Here is a 24,051-nt window from a genome sequence, read left to right on the forward strand (position 1 = left end):
TTTGGGGACTGAGAATCAGATGCCACAAAGCTGCCTAAATAATTACCCCGAAATCCATCTCCTCCTAGTGCCTTGACACTTTGCTGGATTTACAATGCAATGCTTTGTCACGGGAGTGAAGAGGAGGGTCATTGGCTTGGTACACTTAGCTGGTAGCTGGGCAGTGACTCTAGATGGTGGCCCGAGAGGACCAGGAGGGGCTGCTTGGTGACAGTGAGCCCTCGCCCCACCCTGCACCCTTTCATCCTCCCCCTCCCCGGCCATTCAGACACCCCGAGGCATCCCCATCTGGCTTCCTGAGGTCTTTCCCCACCACAGCCACTGTGCACGGTCACGTGGCTTTGCAGTATTACCGTGTGTTAGGGAGGTGTGGACGTGTGGGAAGAAAAAGGCCTGCTCTGGGTGATCCAGCAGAATCTCTGCTCTGAGTTGAAGTGTATCTTTTCCTGAGAGGAGAGCAGCTACTGGATGTTCGAGGGCAGCTGACCGACACTGGGTGGCTTACTGCCCCTCAGATTGTTGTAGGCATTGGGACTGCTTCTACGTGTGTGTGCACATGCGCACACACATCTTAGTTCATACTTGTAAAGTGGGAACGAACTTGGCAGCATGTTTTAACTCATCTGATGGGTTCACAACAGTTGTTATATCTGCGCCGTCCAACCTGGTAGCCGTGAGTCCTACGTGACTATGAGCACTTGATTTTTTTTCTCATTCATTGATTTTAGAGAGAGAGGAATGGGAAGGACAGAAACATGGATGAGAGAGAACATCGATTGGCCGCCTCCTGGACACCCCCCACTGGGGATCAGACCCACAACCTGGGCATGTGCCCTGACTGGGAATCGAACCGGCGACCTCTTGGTGCATGGGTCGACATTTAACCACGGAGCCACAGTGGCTGGGTGACTACGAGCACTTGAAATGGGTTGGCCAGACCGAGCTGTGCTCCCACGTACAGTGCACTCTGGATCTCAAAGACTTGGTGTAGAAAATGTAAAATATTTCGCTAAGAGCTATTTTATCAGTGATTCCATGTTGAAACAATCAGATTTTAGACATGTTAATGTAAAATATATTCGTAATCTTCAGTTTACCAGTTTCACTTTATTTTTCTAAATGCAGTTACTGGGAAACAATGTGGTTACACGGTAGCCAGCATGTTAATATTTGCCAGGGAAGATTCATTTACTAGTGAACTCGAGGAATAAAACAAAAAGTGTCCTCAGGTTCTGAAAGAGGTCTCCTGAGATGCCCAAGGTGACTTGGTTGCTGTCTGATGTGGACCAGCTCTGGGGACCTTCCCACTCCACCAGGTGTGCTGTTCAGTTGAAAGGTCAGCTCTCCCTGCCACTCTCGGTAACCGGAGGACTGTCTGTCCCATTTTTAAGTACAGAACAGGGTTCATCAGAACCAACTAAGGAGGCGCAGAAAATTCCCTCTTCTCTTCTCACGCTGTGCCCCGGAGCATCTCCCTTCTGGGCAGCCAGGCTCCGAGGCCCTGGGTCCGACTTTCACTTGTGCCCATCACGTTACCCCTGTAACAGAGCTAGGGCTGTGACAACTCTGTTTTTAGAGATGAGGACCCTCCTGTGTTTGAAGAAAAAGCTCTTAGGATATGATTATGTTTGGAAATGGCCTTAAAGTTCGTTTGCCCAAAGGTTCATGGTTGATGAGAGGAACAAGAGGAACCGGAATTCCTGATGTTAGATCTAGTGGTGTGTCCCTTCATCGGGAGGCAGAAGAAATGGCCCCCAGGGGTGGTGGAGACTCTACCTGAGTCATCCATCTGCTACCATCTCCGTGTCTAAGTGGGTGGGCCAGCTAGCTCAGAGAGGGCCCAACCTGCTCTTGTCCCAGCCCACATTTAAGTGCTTAATAAATGTGGTAGATGAACTGGGGACCCCTCCCTCTGTTCCCTGACATCGCTCAGGCTGAGTGTTCCCACTTAAGCCTCCTTTAGTCTCTCGTGGTTTCCATCCATGTCCACCATCCATCACATACACAGAGTGTCCAAGGGGAGACATGGAGACTGCAGAAAGGGAGAAAGGCCAACAGGGTGTGAACTGTCACAGATCCAAGCCCTCCCGGGGCAGGCTGGTTGCCACACTGGCACTCCCGCAGGGTGCCTCTTCTTCGAGAGGCTTGTCAACCCTCCTTCCCATGTAGCCGGGGTGACGAGGGTTCCATGTACTCAGGCTGAGTTCACCTGCTTGGCCCTACACCTGCCTCAGACGATGCCGATGGCATCATTTCAGGTTGCTCTTCAGTGTTTCCTTTTGCTAAGTTTGCCCTAATGATTCTTCATCCCTCCTCCTTTTTCTCACTATACTTAGCTCCAGGGAATATGTACTTTTTTTTTATTTTTTAATCCCCTGAATCCCTAGTATTATGCCGAACAGCACATAATAGGTGCTTCACAACTCACTGGCCTTTCTTGTCCTATTTAATCTATAAATATTTAATGAGCAGCTATTGTACAAATAATGTACAACAGGTCCTCAAATAATGTTTTGTTCAACATCGTTTTTTAAAATTTTTATTCCTCATCCAAGGATATTTTTCTATTTATCATCAGATAGAGAGGGAGGGAGGGAGGGACGGAGGGAGGGAGGGAGAGAGAGAGACAGAGACAGAGACAGAGACAGAGACATTGATGTGAGAGAGACACATTGATTGGTTGCCTCCCACACGACCTGACCAGGGCTGGGGATGAACTGCAACTGAGGTATGTGCCCTTGACCAGGATTGAACCTGTGAGTCATTGGTCCTTGGGCCAGTGCTCTAACCGCTGAGCCAAACTGGCCAGGGCTCAACATCAGTTTGTTATAACATTGATGAGATGCTGTAGGAACAGAACTCTTGTTTATATCAATTAGCTTTGGTAAAATTGGTTTTGTGATGTGTCGTTTTGCGTCAAGTCACAGAACCGATCAACAGTGTGGAGTGCGGACTCGCTGTATTGCTCTAGTGCTTTCAACTTCTATTAATAACCACTAGTACTAGCTCATTACGTTTACACAATAACTCTGTTATTGCCTGTTGGTACTATTATTAGCCCCATTTAGCAAATGAGGAAGTGAGGGCACAGAAAGGCGAAGCCACTTGCCAAGGTCACTGCTGTGGTGTGGAGGCGGCTGAACCCCCCTGCAGGGAAATGCTATACTCAGTGTCCTCCAAGACGAACATCAGCTCGGCGTTCTTGGGGTCCACGTGTTAATAGCAACAACAATAAACTAGTGAAGACATGAACAAGTAATTTCAGAGAGTGATGAGTGCTTTGAAGATGATAAAACTTCAGATCTTTGCGATATGATGAGAGAGAGCCAAGGGACAGCAGCTCTAATTGAATGGTAGTGAAGACCTTGATGAGGAAATGGCACTTGATCTGAGGCCTGAATCACCCACATGAGGAATAAGGGGAAGAGAGTTCCAGGGAGAGGGAACAGCAAGAGCAAAGGCCCTGTGGTGAGAAGCAGACCACCCAGGCCTCACATGCCCTACAGCAGCTGGGCTCCTTCTGGCCATTGTTTCTCACTATCACGTTTGTCAAAGCTGTGTTGACATTGTAGAATGCTAGAATTGGGAGAAACTTACAAATTATCCAAACTCCTGATTTTAGAGAAGTGGCAACAGAGATCACAGAGCTAGAACCCGGTATCACTTCAGTGTGGAAAGACAGCTGCGTTCTGAGCCCTTGCCGTCAGGACTTCTGTCACCCTGAGCAGTGTTAGGTGTGACTGCAAGGGGACGTGGCTGAGAAGGCCAGTGGTGTCAGATGTGGAGTGCCTCCCAGGTCACCTCTCTATTCTACGTGTCCCAGGTTGAAATGACTGTTACTTGGCTGGCCCTTCACTTAGCTCAAGTCCACGTGGACGATATAGCATCCCAGCCCACCTCCTCGGAGATGTACTGGCCTTTTGACTATTTTCTCCTTAATCTCAGAAGGTGGTTCACTAGGTGGGGACATCCTAGCTTCTGATACCTTGTGTTATCTCTCAGTGCACAGAGGCCTCACCTGGCATCAGGCTGACTTTTCCAAGCCCAGCCCTTGTGGGGTGACATGAGTATGGGTAGGGCTGGCTGGGTGAATTCTTGTTCGAGGAGAGCTTACACCTGCTCTTTCTGGCATTTGGCTGGTTAATGCTTAGGTTTGCTTTATATTCTTGTCAAATGTGGAATTCAACTCAGTGACTTGAGGAAGTTGTTCCTGTGGGTTTTGTGAACTGAAAACAATGGTTCGGTAAAAACAGCTCAAATTTTGAGGTTGACACTTCATCCCTTCCCCTATCACTTTCTGAATGTCTTAAGCCACAGCCTTTTGACCTCTAGGTCAGACGAAAACGCATCGCCTGAAAGCTGTTACTGGGGTTTCATTCAAAGTGAGCTGAGATGTACAGAGCATTGTTGGCGATACACTTATGCACAGAACTGAGCGATGGAACCCCCGGGCTTCCCTTATGCAACCTCCCTTTGCTTCCTGCCTTTCCTCCCTTCTTCTTGTCATGGATGTTTCTAGATGACCTTTTATGAATGCCATTTCCACTGGGAATGTTTCACAGTAGAAATATGCTCTCCCTTGAGGCTTGCTCTTGATATTTCCAGAGATTTATTTAATTGGACTCTACTTAAATCCCATCGGGAAGCATACTTTTGCTGTGAAGCTGTGATGTGTTTAATTTGGGGTCTAAGACAAATGTTGGTCCTCAGGGGAGGTGGATGGTTAAGCAACAGTTTTCCTTTTGTACAGTGAGCCTGTTTAATGAATAGCTTTGCTGGGCTTTCCTCTGTTTGTTTGTTTAGCAATGCTTCATTATTTAAACTTCTGCACCGAAAAGCAAAGAATGTTTTCCCTCTCTTCAGAGAATTAAACAATGATGAAGAGTGGTTGAGCTCTTGGGAAAAATATAGCTTTGTGTTTTATAGCACTCTACTTCTGTTAACATTCTTCCCTCTGCCGCCTTCCAGTATGATCTCATGGATGTTTTTCCCATTCCTTTAATCCATCTTGACGGACTAACCAGTATTGAGCATTTTAGTGAACAGAGAAGGCATAGAGTAGCCTCCCAAATGCACGGAAAGCCTCCAGCTAAAATATTTTTTGGCAGGAAGGGATGGGCCAGCGCTGATGCACCAGGAGGGGAGAACTAAGGAGGAGGTAGGTGTCTTTGGGAACGGAGTGGGCTTCTCTGCTTGCAACTAGCTAGTAGGACGAAGGTTCTGGAAGGCGCATGGTCTAGTCTCTATGGGCACGTGGGTTCTTTAGGCTGCTTCTCCATCCTGACCTTGCACCTGTCCTGGCTGGTCTTGAGATATGGTACCAACGTGGGCTGGCTCCCAGGGGCCAGGTTCTCAGGCAGTCCACAGTTTTTGGTGTGGTTCTTTGAAAGTAAAAATTATTTCTATTTTTAAGAAGTACTCTATACTGGGAATCAAAGTTTAAAATGGTACCGTATCAGTTGGCTTGGGCTGCCATCACTACATGACGCAGATAGTGTGGCTTAAATAACGACAGAAACGTATTTATCACTCTTCTGGAGGTTGGAAGTCCAGGGTCAAGATACCAGCATGGTTAGGTTCTGATGGAGTCTCTCTTGCTGGCTTGCAGATGGCCTTCCCTCTGTGTCCTTAAGTGGTGGGGAAAGAGACAGCAAGTGTTCTGGCGTCTCATTATAAGGACACTAATCTCATCCTAAGGGCCCCACCCTCATGACCACATCTCTCAAAGGCCCCATCTCCAAATACCATCACGTTGGGGTTAGGGCTTCAGCATATGAATGGGGAGGGGTGTGCTTAATTGAGTCCATAGCAGGTGTAAAAAGCATGTTCAGGGAAAGAAAGTGTACAAATTTGCCCAAGTTTGGGAGTATAGGTATATTGCACCATCTGGTAAATTAACACCTTTTTTTCCTCCCTCTCATTCCCCTTTCCTTTCAAACATGCATTGATCACTTTTTATGGACTTCTGAACATTCAGGAGTTCCTGATGAATTTAGAGGAAAATCCCAACAGCATCATGAGCCTACGAAGCCTTCCACGGCCTTGCAGGACCGCCTCTGGTCACTGTCTCCCCGCCCACTCATTGGGCCTCACCAGCTAGGCCCCCGAGCTGGTGTCTCCCCAGACCTCACGAGCGTCCCTCCTTTGCCACCGCGTGGTTCTCTGGGCCTTAACCGTTCTCCTGGACTCCCTCCCTCTCCCCTTCCCCGAACCACTCCGTTCCTGCTCAGCCCTGGACAGGCCTGCCCTGAACTCAGGTAATTAGTTCCCTCCCACAGCACCCCGGAACTGGAGGGCACCACATGGCCTTATAATTAATTATTACCCTTTTATTTGTAGGTTTATATGTTTATCATCCGCCTCCTCCCATTGGACCCTGACCAGTGAGTGGGGAGGGAGTGAGGACTCCCGGGGGAGGGGGAGGGACATCTTCAGCATGTCCCTCAAGCCCCAGAATGGTTGGGAGGCCTTGCCCCTAGATAAAAGAGATTCTAAAAGTGAAAAACCCGTGGGTCTAACTGGTGCGCCTGTTAAGGAAACCCAGAAGCTGGAGCTGGGCCATGCGGGGGGGAGCGGATGGGCCTGCTCACACAGGTTTAGAGAAAGCAGGGGATCCGAACGGGGAAGTTTTCAGACACACGACTTGCACTTGGCTGTCCTAACGCAGCCCTAACGCAGCCCTAACGCAGCGTGCCCAGCCTGTGTTGTGATAGGCAAGCTTCTTAGTGGAAAGCCATTCGTTCGATGAATCCCAAAGCCCGGCCCTGAATTTAAACATTTCCACTTTCATTCATTGCCGGTTTGCTAGTGAGAGTGAGCTCACTGGTGAGGCAGGTGAGCTCCCAGCGACTAGGACACCCACAGGCTGGCCTTCCACAGGGACTGGGGGTGAAGGCGACAGTGACCCACCAGAAAGTCCGCTCTGGCCATGCAGGTGAGGCCAGAGATGGGGAGCTTCTCCCTGCCCCAGGCACAGGGATTGGGAGAAGTCAGTTATGCCCACTTCCTGCCTCCCGGCTGGTTCTTACTGGAACCTTTCTGAGCCTGCCCGGGAGGGTGGGTGTGAAGATGGGTTTTCCGACTCACAAGCCTACCTGCCTGGGGAGCGGGACCGGGCTTGACCACCCTGCTGCAACCACCCTCGCCCCTTCCAAATAGCTTTGAAAGATATTCTGTGGGTTCAGTGGAAGTTCAAGCATCAGATATAGTCTAGGTAGATGCCCTGGCCGGTTTTCTCAGTGGTTAGAGCGTCGGCCCTCAGACCAAGAGTCGCGGGTTCGATCCAGTCAAGGGCATATACCTCGGTTGCAGTTCAGTCCTTGGCCCTGGTTGGGGTCATGCAGGAGGCAGCCAATCGATGTGTCTCTCTCTGCCTTTCCCTCCTACTCTATCGGAAAATAAATGGAAAAATATTCTTGGGTGAGGATTAAAAAAAAATCTAAGTAGATGCCCCCTTCAAATCTTGTTTTCTCCCTTATACTTCTGAAGGGTTTACGATAGGAGACAGGAAGGGAGAAAGAACAGAGGGACACAAGCGGGCCCTGGTGAGGAGGGGACAGAGCGGCCTCCCTTAAAGCCACAGTGACTTCTGCCCAACCTGAGGGGTTCCTGGCGGGGGGAACTCTGAGATCCTCCCTTTGAGTCCTGCTCACATAAAAGTCATCTGTTCGCAAAAATCACACAGAGCTGTTTGATTGTTGTCTTTGTGGAAAATTACACAACTGTCATCAGCTGTTGCTTCTGGCTGTGCTTTCTGTTCTAATGTAAATACATGAGGTAACATTTAAAGAAACAGGCTGTATTTACATACTCGTGGAGGAGCCTCTCCAACAATCTGCCTGTGCGAGTCGCACAAATTAAACTCCCTGTGTCCTAAACAGTGGTTACTCATTAAAGCTTTAAAGTAGGAGGGTCGGGAGGAGCCCTGAGAAGCCACCTCCCTTCCCGAGGCCCTAACAGGAAGCTGCCTGTTTTGAGCAGCTGAGCTTCTCCAGGGGACAGCGATGTACCCCAGTCCTTTGCTGCATCGAGTCCCCAGTGGGGCTCTCATGTGCCCCCAAAGCAACTTCTGAGCTGGGAGACTGGGCTGGGTGGGCAGAGGCAAAGCCTTTTAAATTGGACAAAAACATTCAGGGTCAGCTTTTCATGGAAGGGATACAATGAAAGCGTCATATGTATGTGTATATATATATATATATATATATATATTTTTTGTATCGCCATTCCAAAATCATCGCTCAGTTCACTTTTTTTTTAAGTAAATATTTAGACAGGAACTTCAAAAAATATTTCCATTGAGTGCATGACAGATTTTATCCATCAAAGAAGGAAGCGGTCTATTTTACGACATAAGAAATGAGAGCTCCCCCAAACAAGCTAAGGATGGAAAAAAGTTGTAAAAGTGTACAGAACCAAAAAAATATAGCTGAAACCATATTGAAAATTATACAAAGGTTAGGAAGGAGCAAAAGTTGCTGTTTATGGTTTTCGGCATATATTGGAGTCAAGTATCAGCTTCTTCCCAGAATGCTAGATTTTATAATCTATCAAATTGTTGGGGTAGCAGATGACAGATGATCTGAGGGAAACAGAAATAAGTAAGATAACCTGATTTACCCAGTGATACAAGCAATATCTATTTTGGGTAAGCATCAATACTCTAAATTATGGTTTTTGTCTGGCAGAAAAGTCAATGAAAGGATTGTATGATTAACTAGAAATTCCAGAAAATTCTGGTATAAACGTTTCAAGAATTTTATTTTTCAAAACATTACTAAGTACATCATGGTTAAATGAACTACTATTAAATCTAAGAACAAGAGGAACCTTTAGTCAGTTATGGGAAGATAGTTTGGTGAGAGATATTCTTGAAGAAATTTCTACCTATAATTGGTCACATGTAAAGCAAAACACCAGGAGAGCCTTTAACTCAGCGGTTCTCAACCTGTGGGTCGCGGCCCCTTTGGGGGTCAAACGACCCTTTCACAGGGGTGGCCTAAGACATAACAGTAGCAAAATTACAGTTATGAAGTAGCAATGAAAAATTTTATGGTTGGGGGTCACCACAACATGAGGACCTGTATTAAAGGGTCGCATTAGGAAGGCTGAGAACCACGGCTCTAACTTTATTTTTTAATGTTTGCAAATTATTTTCTTTCTTTTTAAAATTTTTTTTCTTTATTATTTAGAGAGAGAGGGAGAGAGAGAGAAACATCGATGAAAGAGAACATCGATTGGCTGCCTCCTGCATGCCCCCCACTGGGGCTCGGGCCCACAACCTGGGCATGTGCCCTGACTGGGAATCGAACCAGCGACCTCTTGGTGCAAGGTGGATACTCAACCACTGAGCCACACCAGCTGGGCATAAATTATTTTCTTAAGGGGACGGTACACCTATCTCAATATCCCTTTCCTGCAGCTTCTGTTCCTATCAGACTTAGCAACAAAACACCTGCCTTCTGTGAGGCATGGCTAAGTCCTGTGCACAAAAGGATTCATTTAAACAAGACTGTTTCTCTTCTCCGAAAGCCTCCGTTTTGTTGCTATTAATTTGAATATACATAGGCAGGAGAATATGGAAAAAGAAACGTTAAAAGTGCTGTTTAGTTGTAGAGTGAAGCTGCATTATTTTCATATACATATAGTGTTGAAACTGAGATCTTATAGAGTGACCCTGAGAAAATTTTTGAAGCCTTAACTAACTGAGGAATTAGAGGTATAAAAAATTTATACACAGATGTGTGTGTGTGTGTTTTCAACTTAAATACATATGATTTCTATACCATTTTATATATATACTTCTAGCTATATGTGTATCGCTCTCTTTATATACACACACATATTTAAAAAAGAAACAATAGGCCAACATGGAGTCGCTCTTGCTAAGCCGCATCACCGAACCAAAACTTCCTAACTAAGCTAATGCAGTTTCAGCCTCCCCCAGGAGTGGAATGGTAAACCCATCAGTCTGGAATTTCTCGATCAATACTAGTGAGGTGATCTGCATGATAAAACCATGCCATTTCCTCCACCCCCAGAATAGATTTCCTGGCCTGAAATTAATCCTTTCTTTTCTCTTGCTAGTAGCTCCCCGCCACACCTTTCTGCCTATGGAAAGCTTCCGTTTTGTGGGATCCTCAGCACACCCTTCTGGTTGCTAGGTGGGATACTGCCCAATTCATGAATCTCTTAATAGCCATTCGATCTGCAAATTTACTCATTTGAATTTTATTAACAGACTCTAGACTCTATTTATAAAAATTTTTTTATCTGTATTTCTAAAATGTCTAGAAAACTATATTCAGAAAATTTTCCAGGGATGCATTTATGGCTATATGATAAGCCTAGATTTAACTTTCCTCTTCACTTATATTGAAATCTTAGGACATTAGTAAATATAATGAAGTTTCCAGTGAAGACCACCAACCAAAGACCCAACAACACATTCTGCGTGCCAATTCCTACTGTGTTGTGGAGTCCAAACTGGGACCCAACAACACTGAATGTGACCTTTACAAGAGCAGCGCTGCAGGTGGGGTGCCCTGTGCCCCCTCTTTGGCATCCTTTCCCTTGCTTGGGGCTGGCTCTGGCAGATGGTTCTCCTTTTCCCCAGTTCTCGAACCAACTGCACCATCCTTCACGGTGTCAGCTATAGCAACACCTCTTCTGACCAGGAGTCTCAGGTCATCCTGCCTCGGACCACCTGGAACCAGCCCTTCTTCCCTGTGCCATGCCCTTGACCATGATTACGCAAATGGCTGTAGGGTTGCATTGCCTTCTTAAGGCTACCAGGATGAGTGTTTACCGCAGTCTCGCGGGATCGTGGCAGCAGATCTAAGTTCTATGGCAGGTCCTCAAATACTTGTGGTCACTTAGGCCAAGTCATTTCATTGTGACTTAGATGCGGTACCTTAGGAACTTAACTCTTGTTTATATGTTAGCCTCTGTAAAACTGGGTTCATTAGAAGTGTTTTGCTTAAAGTCTCAGAACATGTCTATGATGTCAAGTGACTACTCACTGTATCCCCATGTTGTAGTTGAGGGAAGCTGGTTCAGGAAGACCCAATCACTCACAAAGCCACACGGTTGGCAGGTGGCAGAGCCATTATTCTAAGTTCAAGGAAGAGCTTTTCCCTGGTGCCTTATGTTTCATAGACTGTCTTCTAAAGTTGCTTTAAAAATATAGCTATATATAACTGGTATCTCCTATCAAAGAGATCAGAGAGTAAAAAGCCTGTGAGATGAGGGAACAACATAAGTATAGAGAAATCTTCCTGGCACACCCAACAGTATTTGCCCAAATAATCAACATTTTCCTTGTAACCAGTCAAATGACACGAACATAGGGCTTACCCCTCTCTGGCTTATGGTCCCCACCATCAAAACTGCTTACTCACAGCCCCCTAAGATTCTCTCTTCCCTGGGTAACAATACATGTTTCTTTATCCTTCTGTCTCTTATGTGACACAGCACTGTCACTGGACTTAGCCTCTCTTCACTCTCTTTTTTTTTCTTTCTTTTTTTTTTTTTATCCTCACCCGAGGATATTTTTCCATTTTTTGTACAGACAGAATGGGAGGGAGAGAGAGGAAGGGAGAGAGAGTGAGAAACATCGACGTGAAGGGACACATCGAGTGGCTGCCACCCGCACGACCAACCAGGGCCGGGGACAAACTGCAACCGAAGTACGTGCCCTTAGCGGGAACCGAACCTGGGTCTCTCCGGACCGCAGGCCAACGCTCCAACCGCTGAGCCAAACTGGCCAGGGCTCTCTTCACTCTCTTTAGGAAAGAAATACACTGTCCCTAAGGCTAGGACCATAAGACAATTTAGGTGCTACCACCTGGTCCTGAACTTGAAATCATTCCTACTGTCAAGGGCCCCATCCTGTCCGTGGACCTCAGAGGTACAAAGCAGAAGGGATCTTTGTGGATCTCACTGGCACCCCAAATAGTTCCCCTGTTAAGGTGGGTGATTTTCTGCCCTGAAAAAAATGAGGTGACTCCGAGCCTCTCTTTGAGACTTTCAGCTCTGGAAGCCTGACATCAGCTTCAATTTATCCCGGCTTTTTCCTTCCACGAGGGTCCCTGTGCAAATAGAATCGCGACTGCTTTAATGTACTCCAGTTTCATGGAGGAGTATCCATTAGGCTCCATTTTACACCGATATCGTCCCCATTTCTAGTACTAATATCTGACTCAGGTAGCATTTCATCTATTAAGAGCCCTATGGAATTAGATACTACGGCTGTCTCCATATCACAGACGTGGACACTGAGGTGCAGAGATGTTTAATAACTTGCCCCAGGTAACACCGCTCGTTAGTGGTGGGAAAACCAGGATTTTAAACTCAAGCAGCCTGGCTTCAGAGTCTGTGTTCTTAACCACTATCATCCAGGTACCATTTTACTTGAAAAGACTAGTCACCCAGTAAGGAAAACCAGGCACCAAAAAGGGGTGATCAGTATGCTTGCAGCAAACTTCTGGAAGTTTCCTTTTAGTCCCCTCCACTTGTCTTTGGGTGTCAATTCCACCTGCTGACCTTCAGTGAGAGTCTTGCTTAAAATTCTAGAAAGCGCTCACTTCCCAGCTTAGCATGAAACCAGAAGTCTTATGTGCAGCAGCGCCGTCCATGTTCAGAATAGGGCAGTTTCTTATGAATTCTGCACTTGGATGTGGTTTCTTTGATTTGCCACCCACAGCGCTGCTTCCGAATCCTATCACTCAGGCTTCATTTCCCGGAGCGCAGAAGCTAAAACACCAGCAGGAGCCGAAATGATCGGCAGAGCCTTCCCCTCAAATGTGGATCCCAGGCTTCAGCGGGACTGTCACTAACTGACCTCCTGGGGGAGAGATGGGCGAGTTTTAGGTCCTAGGGGCGCTGGGTATTTCCGGTTGCCGTTCAGCATCCGCGTGCTGCCCGGTTTTGGCAGAGAACCTAGTTCTGAGATAAGGGTTGGAAATGCATCGCCCCCAGTATTGTTGCTCATGCTTGGAAAATATTTGTGCTGATACCTCAAGCAATTGTGTGCCTGAGGAGGGAGGGGGCGGTGTTATTTAAGACACGCAATCTTATACGATTGTCTAACCTGTATGCTGTAACCTGAATCGAATACTAAATAACAATGAATGCAAATGGTAATTGAAAAAAAAATAAGTTTGAAATTAAATAAAACACTCCGTCCTCTACTGGGAAAACCAGGAATCCAAACCCGGGCAGCTCTGGATTGAGGAAGCTTTGACAAACAAAATGAAGTTCGACATGTCTGTTTAGGAAGGACGGAGTTGTTGCTGTCTTTATGAGCATGCTATTTAAGCTTTAAAACTGCTCAGATACTTGGGTTCCTACTTCTTTTAAAATAAAAATTGAAGAGGAAAACCTCTAGACATTGGCTTACTTATCAGTTAGAGTCTTCATATGAAGCAGAATTTTTTAGATTTTTAAAGAGCAGTTCCCCAAAGCTTCGGAAAACATGTGCTGTAATATGAGCTAGGTATTGTTTCAAGGACTTTATTTTTATTAACCAGTTTAATCCTCAAGGTAGTGGGAGGCAGGTGCTGTTATTATTCCTGTTTGCTAGATGGGGAAACTGAGGAAGCAAGGGGTAAGAAACTATGTGTTGATGGCATAGCTCGTGTCTGGGATGCGACCCAGGCAGTCCAGCCTCAGCATCATGGGGTCCTCAGAACTGCAGTGCACATGGGCAAGTGGGAGGTGGGGACGACTATGATGACATTGGGGTAATAAGACCTAATTTATCAAGCGCCTGGTTATATATTTACGTGGCTCTATGGGTAGATGATATGAGGTCCCCTGGACAGATCAGCAAACTGAGGCTTAATGAGGGAAAGTGATCTGCACCAGGTCTCACAGCTCTTGTGAGGCAGAATCACACTCGCAGCCTGGTCTGTCTCTAACCCCTGCACCTACCCAGCATGCACACTGCCTCTGCTTCAGTTGCTGCTTATCACGTTGTAATGTTCTTGTATGGTAATAACAAGTATGGAATAATGCTCGTCCCTCACTGACTATGAAATAGTCACAGCTCCGAGGTCAGGGAGCAGTCAGCTCTAACTCTAGTGGAATAGATGGGGTCAGGGAGGGGATAAGGATTTGGAAGAAAAAACCCTATTAGCCCTACCCCTTTCCTCCCCTCCTCCCTAGCTCCTAATTCCACCTCCCAAGAGAAGAAAGCACCCCTCCCTACAGTCATCTCTAAAAACCACACTGCCATTCTGCTGGTTCATTATACATAAAGCACCATCCCCAGGGACAGTGTGTTCCCCGAATTATATAACGTGCGTAACCCTTCATGAAAACTCTCACTTGAGTTGATCATCACACTAGCACTCAAGCAGGAGACTACATCTTCACACCCTTCAATGAGAATTTTCTTCTCCAGCTAATGTGTTTGAATCACACTATTTCCTTTTCTATCCATTCCTTCTCCAAATAGCCTCTGAGCCGGCTTCCCACGTGGCTTAAACATACAATATAGCCAGAATTTTGCATGTGAGCACCCCCCCCCCCATGATTTGGATCTTTCTGTGTCTGTCTGTCTCAAATTCACTGTCCCCTCCCCCCATGGTTTTTCCCCTCTTTGGCAAATGGAAGGCCCACACCACCTGTTAGCATATTACATCACTGCCTCCCCGAACACAGTTGCACCAAAGGCCTTAAACAAAGTACTTCTTCTTGTATTGTTTGCACTCAAAGCGCTGATATCATGCCAACTGATGTCATTGTATGTCTTTGTGTAACTGCTATGGCAACTGGGCAGGTGGGGAGCCTCCAGCTGATGTCATTGGGGAAGGAGGTGTAGAGACAGAATTTTAAAAAGCTCTATGCTGCTTTTTTCTGTGTGGGGGGTTTTCTGGCGTGCATTTTTTTTTAAAACTAGCTGCTTTTAAGACAAATTACAGCTTGCGTACCCTAAATAAGAACAGAGAGAAGTTCTTTTTTTCCTTCCCCCACCGCCTTAGAAACTTCTTTTGAGTTCGTTTTGTTGTTCTTTCCTCTCATCGTATATGGAAAAGTGTAACAACTGCCCTTTTCTTTGGGGGGAAAAAAAGTGAATTAGGTTCCCATCACAGAATCAGTGCGGAACTGTTTACTTGGCTTTATAGAGGCTGAGCTGAGCAGATTTTAAAATAACTCTTTAGTCTCTTTTGTGGAGTTTGTGATGGGGACAGTGGGTAATTTCAATTTCTTTAAATGTTTTTACTAGTGAAGTTTTTCAAGTCTTCCATTTCTTCTATTTAAAAAATGATCTATTTGAGTCCAGTCCAGACAAACTTTTTTTTTTTTAATTATGATTTCATTGCAGAATACACTAATAATATGGAAGAGCAGCGTTTAATTCTAGAAATCAATTACAATGAATTTATAGTTTTTGTTTTTCTTTTCAAAAAGAAGAGGTAGGTTTTGACACTAACAGATGAGTGAAGTGATCCTAATATTACCCCTTGGAATATTCTTGGGGTCACTGCCAGGCCTTAAAATACGACCTCCCTGGGTTACGTGGCCACATCCACGTGCCTTGGCCGTAAACAGCCCTGACACTTGGTTAGGTTACAGTCTGGAACTTCCTGCTGCGGTTGCTAAAGATGAGACTTGAAGGACATATGTTCAGTTCAGAAACTGGTGGACAGATAGACTTCCTGCCTTGTTTCAACACAGCCACATCCTGTTCACGCTTTTGTTTCCTGTCTTACCTCCTGAAACCGCCGTGTAAAGCATCTACCTAGAGGGTAAATGTTGTGTTGTGGTAGCTTTCAGCGTATTGGAGATCTCCAACTTCCTCCTCTTTTCAAAGGAAAGGCCAGAGTGTATCTATGTTTGACTTGCATCTATGTTTGGTGGTAATTACTGTTTGATTGCATAGCCCTTATATGTACATTGTATAATTTGACCCTCATAATAATTCTGCAGGCTTATCCACGTGTTTGATGCATCTAACAAATATTAAAGGGAACATTTAAGCAAACTATGATCCACAAATTTTCTAACTTAAGTAAAGGTTCTTTTTTTTGTTTGTTTGTTTAATATTGAACAGAAACATTCTCTTTGTTTTCCTATTTTTTTTACAACCTTTAATGGCTATATAATATTCCATTGGATAACTATATTAACTTTCCCCTTAAATTTTTTTAAACTCAGCCTTGTTAATAAAATGGACAGTGCTGTAGTGAACATCTTATGTATCCAATTCCCTTAAGCTATGCTACCCTGGTGGAGGGGGGGTGGTCTTCATTTTAAAAATGGGGAAACTGGTACAGTTTAGTTTTTTACTCTAGACCAACGGTTCTGAACCTGTGAGTTATGACCCCTTTGGGGGTCAAACAACCCTTTCACAGGGGTCGCCTAAGACATAACAGTAGCAAAATGACAGTTATAAAGTAGCAACAAAAATAATTTTATGGCTGGGGGTCACCGCAACATGAGGACCTGTATTAAAAGGTCGCGGCATCAGGAAGGTGGAGAACCACTGGTCTAGACCCATAACATTTAGGAGGCAGAACAGAGCCTTAAGCCAGCTCAAAAGTGTGTATTCATGGATCTGTTAGAGGTTTTTGGATGGGTTTATGCCCACACAAGCCTTGGAAAGGTGGGTGCAAGGATCTGGGGTGATCTTACACTGTGTCCTACAGGAAATCAGAGTTGATCATAAGGAAAACTCCCCTCACACCTCCCTATATTTTTGTCTTTTCTAAGCATTTCTCTGCTGCTTTAACCCATGGGCAATCATGTAAATAATACTAATAAAAATAGCAAATCCTTGCGGAGTGACACTGTGAGCCTGGCAACATGCTAAGTACCTTGCATGTATTCCTTCTTCCCAGGCTCCCTACTCACACCAAGGGGTACACGCAGGGCCCTCATTTTACAGGTAGGGGATCCAGGCACAGAGAAATTAACTTCTGCAAGTGACAGAGCCAGGAAGGGTGGAGCTGGGATGGTAGCCAAGGTAAACTGCTTCTCCCAAGATCCCTGCTCATGACCCCTCTGCTGCGTGGAAGCGCAGTTGTCATTCTGGGTGAGGAGAGCTTATAAAGGGTGCAAGTCACACGCCTGCAGTGCCGGGATGCTGGCAAAAGTTCCCCACCGAGGTCACCGTGTCTTCCCCAGCTCCCAAGGCGCAAGGTTCTATATAGGTCACTGAGCACACGGCTCTTCGAGGCAGATCAGATTAGCTGCTGATAAAATTGCCCGGTGCAGCGTGGAGCTCTTTCCAGGGGAACGTGCCCCAGTTTGTATAAAGAGCACACTTGCCGAGTCCCGTTTGCAGCGACACCCTCTGAAGCTCGTCCTGAGTCTCCAAATGGACTTTCTTTTATTTTTATTTTACACACACATGCACACACATGCACACACGCACGCACGCATGTGCACACACGCACACACATGCGCACACACACGCATGCACGCGCGCGCGAGCGCACCATACACGCACACACATACACACGCACGTGCACACATGCGCGCACACATACACACACGCACACACATGCGCACACACACATGCACGCACGCGCGAGCGCACCATACACACACACACATACACACGCACGCGCACACATGCGCACACACATACACACACACATACACATGTGCACACATACGCACACACGTGCACACACGCATACACATGTGCACACATACGCACACTCGTGCACACACGCATACACATGTGCACACATACGCACACACGTGCACACACGCACACACACATACACGCGTGCACACACACACGCACACGTGCACACATAAACACCCCAGCAAAGACGCACACTCCTTCCTACAGGGAAGTGCTGCCCACTCGGAAGATCCCGGGGTCGTCATTGCCGCTTGCTGTGTTTGTGTTCCAGGTGGACTTAGCAGTTTTAAGCAGAACCATGAAAACCTCTGTGACAACTCCCTCCAGCTCCAGGAGTGCCGGGAGGTGGGGGGCGGCGCGTCCGCGGCCTCGAGCGTGCTACCTCAGCCCCTGCCCACCACCCCCGACATCGAAAACGCCGAGCTGACGCCCATCCTGCCCTTCCTGTTCCTCGGCAACGAGCAGGACGCGCAGGACCTGGACACCATGCAGCGGCTGAACATCGGCTACGTCATCAACGTCACCACGCACCTGCCCCTCTACCACTACGAGAAAGGCCTGTTCAACTACAAGCGGCTGCCGGCCACCGACAGCAACAAGCAGAACCTGCGGCAGTACTTTGAAGAGGCGTTCGAGTTCATCGGTAACTATCTCCCACCTGGATTCCGCCAGCCCACCTTCCTTTCCCCTCCGGCTTTTGCTTTGATGCCCAGTTCAAGATGAATGTCTGGGTTTTCCTTTAAAAAGCTGCCCTGAGTGCTTTTCGGGCTCTGCTGCCTGGTGCAGCCCAAGGCTCCTCCCAAGTCATAACCCATCGAGTGTCCTGGATCCCTCAGGAGGCTATAAAGAACAGGAATTCCATTCGGCTGGGATCCGTTCACTAGAAACCACCGCAAGTTCTCAGTGGAAAGTGGTAGGGTTAGCAGTGGTATGCTCTAGAACACGATGTCTGTAAAGAGGCTCATAGAAAGTTAGGCATTGGAAGACCAGAACTGGTGCTGTGGCTTTCTGGCTTTCTGGTCTACCTCAGCACCTTGCAGGAAATACAGTGACTGACACGCCCGCAAACTCCCCCACACCTCCCTTGCCTAGAGTTCAATGAATTTGCAGCTGGTAGAGCCTCTTTACGCGAGGTTGAAGCAAGTGCAGTGTTGCTGAAGGGTTGCTTCTGAAGAATCTGTGTCAGTCAAACACAATGCTGTAGTGACCATCTTTCCCCATCCCGTCAGCGCAGAGAAGAGAGCGGACTAAAGGTGGTGGGAGGAAGTCGTTGTTTTCCCTCTACCTGCCTTGTCTGAAACATCAGGTAGCAAAGGGCATGAACGTGAGTGTTAGTGAGATGGTCCTAGATTTCCTTAGACAGTTTCCAGACTCACTGCAGTAGGAAGATCAGGTTGTATAGCCTGAGTAGTTCCCAAGGAGGGAAATGCTAGCAAGAGTAGGCGTTGACCGCCAGGAGCACGCAGTGGCCGGCCTAGTCGTTATCCTAACTTTAACACGTGCTCCTTCTGTGGCCTAGACTGTTGTAAGGCTCAAAGGGTCATTTGGGAACACCTGGCATCTATCAAAGACTCAACCATTTTTTTTTTTTTTTTTAAGAGAGACTCTACCCTTATTACCACAAAGGGGTGACCCCAGCCTTTTCCTATACATGGCAGCAGCTTGTGACTGGCCTGTGTCCCAGGAAGAACGCACTCCTATTTGGTGCACTCTGTTAGAACAAAGCCTTGGGTTCAATAGCCATTGGGTCCGGTGGATCTGCTGCGGAGTTGACCACTTTGGCCACTTTCCCTAGCTGTTTTCCTTGCTAAGTGCCTTCAATGCAAGACCATGGAGTATTCATTCTGGAAGGACATTGAGTGGTCACCAAACTCCGAAAAGTAAAGTGACTTCTCCTAGGTCATAGGAGTTTTAGGGTCAGAGAAGGGACCGGACTCCAAGGCCAGGGACCTTTCTACAATAAGCTGGGACAGTGATTACATTACTCTCTTGATTCCCAGTGGGTGACACGTGGGTGCAAAGGGCTCTTCTTTATTGATAATGTCTGAGCCAGACCTTGAGCTCCGAGGAGGAAAGATTCCTTGTCATCAGTAGATGAGGAACTTCCTGGTGGGTACATGATGCTATGGCTGCAATTTTTCTGACATAATTCCAGTTGAGGGAAGTTGGGAAATTGTTTTCTTTTAGTGAGTAGCATGTAATGTCCTCTAAGAGGACTGCAATCAAAGCACCCACATGCCTTGTAGGGTATTCATGCTTATCTGCTTTTTCAGATGGAACACAAACAAATAACAAATGGCATTTAACCTGAGAAACAATTCCATATCACAGCCTGCATAGGCCCAATTTTATTTTCGCAGTTATGTCATTGGGTACATTGAAGGCTTATAGCCTTGCTTTAGGAAAAACATAGCAAGTTTTAATGAACATCATAACATCCACTGAGAGACTAATATAAACAAAAAGGAGCCTAGGTTTAGGGTTGAACTATGGCATTTATTTACTTCTAACTTGGGTGATATTACTCCCATGTTCCCTGAGACTGGTTAGTTGGTATTATCCTCATTATTCAGACAGGGGGATTGAAGCTCAGGGGAGTTATGTGACTCACACAAGGTCACTCACCTAGTATTTAGTGGAACCAGTGGTCCAACCCAGCCCTTTGTAGCTCGTCTTCTGACTGCAGTGCCCCCAGTCTTGGTGTGTGTGTGATTTCTAGTGTGTGTGCCAAAAAAAAAAAAGGATATTGACAAAGGGAGATACTTTCTTGAAATACTTTTGCTTTGAGGAGTCGGCCTGATCTATAGATTATTAAAATGAAAATTTGTATGATGTTTCTTTTCTTGGTAATTTAAGTTAAATCATGACTGTCCTTACCCGGCTGTCCTTCCTACTCTTCATCTAACTGGTATCCCTTCAAGGACACTTTCTTGGGGATACCTTTTAGTCTGGAAGTGTCATGAAGAATCCCTTTAGGCGGTGCCCACAAACTATTCTCCCGAGCTTTTAATATATTTGAAACGAATAAACTACGGCCTTTTCCAGTTGCTCTGGGTCCTGCACCGTTGCTGAAATTCCTCCCTTTTGAGTCATTGTCACATGGCAACAGCACACGTGGGTGCAGAGGGGTCAACAGTTCAGACGTAGGCGACACCTGTGACTGGGGACTGCAAGTCTTTTGCTAACTTTGCAACAGGGTTTTCCCAGAAGGAAGCTGAACATAGTAACTTTCTAGTTGACTTTGGTTCCTTTAACCTCAGTCTGAGTTCAGTAAGACCGAAATTCTTATTTATTCAATACCAGTTCCTGTACAGAGCAATTCTATTTTCTGTTATTTCTGTTATTTTCTTCTCTCACAGGTATGAGAGACATTGTTCATAAATCTAGTTTTGATAAGTCGTACAGTCTGGCGATCGGAATTCAGACCCGTAGCCAGAAGGGTCTACTTTCTAGCTTGCTTGATGTGGAAATTAACTATGTTGTGGCTGTCGCATCAGTTGGCTGCCAGCATCTGTGATGTAAATTGTTACTGTGAATAGTTCCTTCATCTACTCTTCTCCTTAAACATAGAAAAGTAGCTTCTTATTTATGCAAAGGTTGCTTTGAGCCCATTCTGGAGGTTGTGACATAAACATACACAGTGAACTGGTAAATTATACTTGGGTTCAAATTTATTTAAATTATTCTTTCTCTAGAAAATATGGCATGGTCAAGTCCAGGTAAAAGTTAATTCACTCTCTCCATCTCTGTCTCCTTCCCTTCACCTCTTGCCTTTCTCCCTCTTTCCAGAGGAAGCTCACCAGTGCGGGAAGGGGCTTCTCATTCACTGCCAGGCGGGGGTGTCCCGCTCTGCCACCATCGTCATCGCTTACTTGATGAAGCACACTCGGATGACCATGACTGATGCTTACAAATTTGTCAAAGGCAAACGACCAATTATTTCCCCAAATCTCAACTTCATGGGGCAATTGCTGGAGTTTGAGGAAGACCTAAACAACGGGGTGACCCCGCGGATCCTTACACCGAAGCTGATGGGCGTGGAAACAGCTGTGTGACAACGGTCTGGATGGGAAGGGTCACTGTTCTCCGTCAGGAGACAAGAAGAAAGGAGAACAGGAGAACGGACTCTTTCTTTGCTTTTCCTCCCCTCCTCCCCTCTTTAAAGATGGGGGGGTGGTGAAGTTTGTGAACGGCAACAAACTCGTTTAGAATCTTTTTACTTTTAACAAGTGTGAGAAGAGTTTAACTTTTGACACCCCATTGAGATTGACTTCCCAGGAACTGATAAAGCAGGGATGCTAAAGAAGTCATTTCTTTCTTTTTTTTTTTTAAAGCCAACAATAAACACATAATAAAACTGGTTTCTCCCCCTTTTCCTTTGAAGCTATTTGTAGAGTTTATGATTATATAGTCTGTGCAGGTTCATAGACCGAATATACTACACTTTAAACCAATTTAAAAGAACCAAAAGTAAGTAGAGAAGACATTGGATCATGAAGACCTGGGATCTCCCTGGGCCCATTCATGTAGAAAACAGAAACCCAACCAAACCAGGTTCAACCCTGCTCGCTGGTGCCAAGCACAGGCAGGGCAGCTTCAGTGGTCTACGAACCCTTCACGTTCTTGAAAGAGACAAAGGAGACTGTTGGTTTTGTGTGTTTCATACTCTGAATGATTATATTTTTCCCCTTTCTGGGTTTATGAGATCTTTTTGAACTAGCGAGGAACTGACCATTCTACCTTATGCCTTCACTGTGTAATACTAGGGTGTTTTGAGTGTGCAAGCAAGTTAGATTGGGCAGCCAGATGTCAGGCAAATCTGCCAGCTTGGAGCTAAACAAGAATTCAATGAAACCAATTACTTTTCTTCCCACCTTTTTCCTTTGTTTAATTTTTTTTTGGATTTGACTCTGATTACAGTGCCATAAACCTTGTTACATATGTATATCAGAATGTTAAAAAAAAAAAAAAAGACAAAAATTTATTTAAAAATATTTTTCTCAAAAAAAAAAAAGCTGGGTGTGTTTCTGTTGATTGTGTAAAAATTTATTTTCATTATATAAATGAAACTCCTCTTGGGACGTGTCTTGTTTTCTCTTCTTTTTCTCAACTCAGAGCCAAGCATCCTTTACCTCTGGTAACTTGTCCACGTCACATAATTGGAAATAAACACACATTTTTATAGGGCAGAGAAAGAAGAGGCAACATTTTATCTGTTCTCAGTGTGAGGCAGAAAGAATGAGCAAGGAAGCAAAATAGCTCCCATACGGGTCTCCCCAGTGGCCACATCTGTCCCCAGACCCTGCCACCACCTTTTACACACACAATCCCTCTTAGTAGGGGAAGCTTCAGGTAAAGTCACGCTAAGGAATGAGGGGTTTCTATCCCAGCCTTTGAGCTTTGGGGATCAATCAAGTCACTGACAGATTGATTGGTTAGACTCCCATAACCTCCCAGAGGCTGTTGGATAAATATTTGTGACGATCTGCCGTTTAGGATTCTGGTCGTCCCTGCCCCTCCATTGCCACTTGCTCACTTGACATTTTTAGTGGCATTAACCATGGAGTGTGCACTACAGCAACTTTCTATTTCCCACTCTTTAGGCATCAAGCTGAAGTCAGTTTCATCAAGTACAGCTTCCCGACCGTACTGGGTCAATACAGGGCTCGTTTTCCACGGGTTCCCAATCCACAGTCGAGTGGGGCGGGCATAGAGGAGAGGCACAAGCCAAATGTTTTCTATGTTTTATGAAAATAGCTGTCTAGAGAGATCTGGCCTTAGGGGAGATTCACAACAAACTTGCACAGGGCAACAGAGTTGGAAAATGCTGGCGTGTCCAATTCTGTATGGCTGTGCTTGACGTGGTTTTGTGACTACAGTGATACCTCGGTTCTCGAACATAATTCGTTCCAGGAGGACGGTCGAGAACCAAATTGTTCGAGAACCGAAGCAATGAAACCCAATAGGAAATAATGGAAACTGGATTAATTCGTTCCAAGCCCCAGAAAATGCCTATTTACTGGCCTAATTTGTATATAATATGTAGAAAAACACAAGTCTCAACAAGAAATAAAAGTGTACAGTATGTCTAAGGGTTAAATTCAGTGTAAAGCGTGACTCTCTCCACAAAGCGTGACTCTCTCTCTGCACTCACACTGATGACGCAAGCAAGGCGCGCTGGGCCGAATGAACGCCATTCGGCTCAACTCGGCTCATCTCGGAAGTTCGAGTTCCAAATATTTGTTCGGATTCCAAGACAAAAGTTTCTCGAATCGCCTGGTCGAATACCGATTTGGTCGAGAACCGAGGCGGTCGAGAACCGAGGCGTTCGAGAACCGAGGTATCAAATTATTTGTTCGGATTCCAAGACAAAGTTTCTCGAATCTCCTGGTCGAATACCGATTTGGTCGAGAACCGAGGCGGTCGAGAACCGAGGTATCAAATTATTTGTTCGG

General features: G+C 45.9%; 1 protein-coding gene across 3 annotated transcripts in view; it reads left to right on the forward strand.

Annotated features, from left to right (window-relative positions):
- The window catches only part of DUSP10 (dual specificity phosphatase 10), a 38,011-nt gene extending 15,344 nt beyond the window's left edge, over positions 1-22,667 (forward strand). For 2 of the 3 annotated variants that reach the window (XM_036277433.1, XM_036277432.1), the window contains exons 3-4: positions 17,868-18,239; positions 21,386-22,547. In XM_036277433.1, coding sequence (XP_036133326.1) covers positions 17,868-18,239; positions 21,386-21,651 — 638 coding nt within the window. In that variant the 3' untranslated portion in view covers positions 21,652-22,547. Of the gene's footprint in view, positions 1-17,867; positions 18,240-21,385 lie in introns of all 3 variants that reach the window. The other variant, XM_036277431.1, reaches the window with a different exon arrangement.
- Positions 22,668-24,051: the final 1,384 nt, after the last annotated feature.

Source organism: Molossus molossus, unplaced genomic scaffold (assembly GCF_014108415.1).
Source record: "Molossus molossus isolate mMolMol1 unplaced genomic scaffold, mMolMol1.p scaffold_m16_p_23, whole genome shotgun sequence".
Taxonomy (NCBI): domain Eukaryota; kingdom Metazoa; phylum Chordata; class Mammalia; order Chiroptera; family Molossidae; genus Molossus; species Molossus molossus.